At 42.7% G+C, this 3839-nt stretch overlaps 1 protein-coding gene across 1 annotated transcript in view; it reads left to right on the top strand. All coding sequences in view use genetic code 11, as the record gives it.

The window, feature by feature from the left end:
• Positions 1-201: 201 nt before the first annotated feature.
• EGR_07057 (hypothetical protein) overlaps positions 202-3839 on the top strand; it is a gene marked incomplete at both ends in the record, with an annotated part of 5815 nt that continues 2177 nt past the window's right edge. The window contains 2 exons of the mRNA XM_024496306.1: positions 202-246; positions 2032-2109. Of these exons, the coding sequence (XP_024349333.1) occupies positions 202-246; positions 2032-2109 (123 nt within the window). The remainder of the gene's footprint in view (positions 247-2031; positions 2110-3839) is intronic.

The raw sequence follows: 3839 nt of genomic DNA, 5'->3' as shown, positions 1-3839 counted from the left end.
AGTCTAGTTTGTTCCCTTTAAATCGAGTCTGCTTATATTTCTACATTTGCTTTTCTCCCTTTCCTTCCTGGCTCCAATTTTGGACTGCTTCTGCAGTCACTGATGATTTGCCTTTTCTCGTACCAGTACTTCATGTCTATCACAGGAGCGACCTATGCTGATAGATGATATAAGGATAGACAGAAGGCGAGAAAGAAGAAAATGCAAACTAAAGAATGGTATATAAATGGACCGGTAGGTGGAAGAGTAGGTAAACGGGTTGGCAGGCAGGTAGGTAGGTAGGCGAGTTGTTTAATCGTAAACTAAACACAGGGAATGTTTACTACCTCTACCTTTGCCATTTCAGGTCTTCACAACTCCATGCACTTGTCAAAACTCTCTTTGACGTCATTAGTGCTCGTCCTACTCCTACTGCCTGTCACGATGTTTGCCTTCTCCAATCGTAAATGCTACTTTTCCTTCTCTGAGCTGTTCATTTCAGCCAAATTATGCTATGGCTTCTGGCGATTTAAGGCTTTGGCTTAAAATTAGGTTTATATAAGTCTAGCTTGCGGATTTGATAGTAACAAATGGATGCGCATGTCTGGACGTTTCTTAAACACATCGTCTGATGAGACAATTGGATAAACAGCAATCTGACGAAATGAGGAAGTATTGCTTTGAGAAATACACGGTCTGATGCGTAAGTAGACAACTGACTCTGGTCAAATCTACTATACCACACTCGCATTCACTTCTATCGTCGTGGCAAAGGCAGAATTGAGTTTTGTCCACCATCCGTGGCCTAATCACTCGCGTTCATTAAACCGCACGATTGTGGTATCTTCTGTCACAATTTAAAAGTGCCAAATCACTCCTCGCAATGCACCATTCCAACCATCATCACCCATATTCGGGTGCTCAAGGCTGTATAAATTCAAATTATTCTAGTCCCCTGTTTTTACCTCATTTGTGCAACTGAGGGAGGACATTATTCAAGTGGTAAAAGATGCGGTATGTTTCATTGCATTATTGTTAAATGCAATTCTGCTTCCTTGCTAAGGATGGAGTTCACATAGACTACTTTCCGCTTAATCCACCTTTTTCATTCGACATTTTCTTATTTTTAATTCAAATCTGTTAAATTAAGGAGTCAAGCCTAGTTTAGCTCCTTGCCTCTCCATGTCCGTCTCCCAATTCCTGCTATTTCTCCAATCTAACGTCAAATGAGTAAAGAAGATGATCACCCCAACACTTTGCTTAGGCGAAACGTCGATGGTGAAATCGTCCAATACATGCCTCGGTTTCATTCGTAGTTCGACTGTTTCGTCAAAATGACCCCAAGTACTCTGCGTTTTATAGACTAACAAGGCTTCTTCTCTGTTTGCGCGAGTGATTGACATGGCTTCATAGTGCTCAAGCTGGTCAGAGAAGTTGCTCTTCCTGGACAATGACACCATTCGATTGACGCCTTTAAAATAGTTAACGAGAGGTAAAAAAGGGGGCAGGGAACATGCATCACCCACGTACGCATAATTCCTTGCAGTGAAGTTAAACAAATCCAACTTTCTCTGCACTTATTGAATGAGGACGACTTCATCAAATTGGAATTGTAGACATAAGAATGGGATAAGTCACTTTCACAAAAACCATTGGTGCAATGAAGAAAGAAACGGTAAAGTTTCCAGGAGATTGGAGAGCGACCGACATCGAGGACTGCAAAGATAGCAACAGAAGTAAACGCATCGTGATGGAGTGTCCTCTGAAGTGTCCTGTCTATATGGTGAAGTGCAAGAATGCATGATCTTTGTCAGTGGCGAGGTGTATTTGCCCCACTTACAAACATCCCTTAACGGCAGTTGGTAGCAGGTCACTTGCAGGGAGCCTAGAATAATCATCTAGCCATCGAAATCACCTTCCAGATTTTGGACAGACAACTCATTTTAATGATTACACAACTTTGTCCATATGTCACCACCGTTGGTTAGCTTTGGGACGAATCAGTGGACATCGAATTTCTGTGCATGAACATTGTGTCATTTCTTAACGAAGCTCCCAGAAGTTCCTTATACTCCCGTTGGGGTAGAAAAGAAGAAAAAGTTAGTAGAATGTATCAAGGAAATAGTGTCAGTAAGGAATTGTCACTGAGGGATTGATGATAGATAATGGGTGCCAGCCAGCAGGTGCCCATGCTGTGGTGGAGCGTGATTAAAAGTGGAGCGAAGAGGAAAGAGAGGGCAGTACGAAATTGGCAGAGGAGCTTACTGGCAATGGGCAGAGGAGGAGGGAATGCTTGAGTAGGTGCCAAATTTTTGGGTGTGGAAAAGGTGACAATACGGACGCCAACTGTGAAAATGCGAGTGAAAGCAGTTGAATATAGACAAAAATGAACAGTTAGCAAACAACGCGACACGCCGCTGCTTGTGTTTTACTAAAGAAAGCCTACGATCACATAGCTGTCACTGTGTCCGCCTTTACACGGAACTACCCTACACATACACTGAAGTAAACTACCAGCCCAGGCCGATCGCTAACCAGTTCTAGTTTCAAAGTGATGGAAAATAGAGCGCTAAGATTCTTCAGTTCGAACTATCTCAGTCCTTGTCACCGAGGCGGCTGCCTACACAGCCGGCTAGCCTTAAGAGTAATCATTTCAATGTCAAAGTGGCTTAAACATGCACCGAAGAAAAGCACCAACCAAAACGTAGGGCCAATTAGTTCAAGAGGCAGAGGAAAAATAATGCAGCGCTATCCTTCGCCGTTTCTATCCATCCCAATGAAGCATACCGAAAAACACCTATAGGCAGACTAATAGGTAGAAGAATGGATAAGCATTGATATTTGGACACTAGATGTACAACGAGTGAATGCCTTAGTAAACATGCAAACACAACAAGCATAGCCAAATGTAGGCGTATCTTTGATCCGCTGCCATCTGCTGTGATCGCATTCGCATGGCCTGATGGTAAGTTTTTTGAGGCGATGTTAAATTCAGGCAATAGAACCGATTCACGTCATTGAAGTCCCAATGTCGATATTTTTGACACCTTCCTCTCCCAGTCACTCCGTTCGCATTGCAAATCTTCGTCTACCATACATGTGATGCTGGAATGCATGCAAACAGCTCATAAAATCACATAATTCCAGTGAATTTGGACATGATGTAAACTATTTACTGCAATCTGATGATAATGAAACCCATTTCAATTTATTCGACATGGCGTTTGATAATAACTGAATTATCACTTTGTAGGTGCGTCTTCCAGATACCAGTGAGGTAGGTAAGCACAAGGCTCTTGAAGCTTTAGAATGTCCGCGCTCGGCAATCAACAACACGTTGCCTGCCCGATAACAAGGAGCAACTACTAGTGCCCTGAAAATACATCGTGTATGCTGTTTTATACAAAAAACCAAAAAGACAATTTGTTTCATGACCCATTGCAGTCGTGGCACTTGTTGACTTGTTTCTGTCTATGGATTCTAAGGTTTTTCAATTAGCCTCCAAAACCGTGCAGAAGTCTCGTTTTGGCCTTGTCGACATCTCCTCAGGACAGACCAGTCAAATTTTAGGTAGTCAGGAATAGAATATTCGACATCAATGCTTAATGTAACAATGATTAGAAGCACGACGGAGACAACAATGGCTCCTCACTTCACTGTTCAAAACGTAATAGGAGCACTGTAGCAGGCAGAATGAAAACCATGGATGTAGAGAGAGGAAGCCTCTTTGATGAGTTTTCTACATGACCGGTGCTATAGCTGTTACTAGCAATGGTTCGGGCTGTATCTGAAGGGCTGTGCTCGTCAAGGGCAGTGCTCTTTCAGAGCAGAAGTTGGTCATGGAAGGCGATTAGTGTAAT

Source organism: Echinococcus granulosus (assembly GCF_000524195.1).
Source record: "Echinococcus granulosus chromosome Unknown EG_S00068, whole genome shotgun sequence".
In the NCBI taxonomy this organism is placed as follows: Eukaryota; Metazoa; Platyhelminthes; class Cestoda; order Cyclophyllidea; family Taeniidae; genus Echinococcus; species Echinococcus granulosus.
Note: the sequence above shows the minus strand (reverse complement) of the source record. Positions and strands in the feature narration are given on the sequence as shown.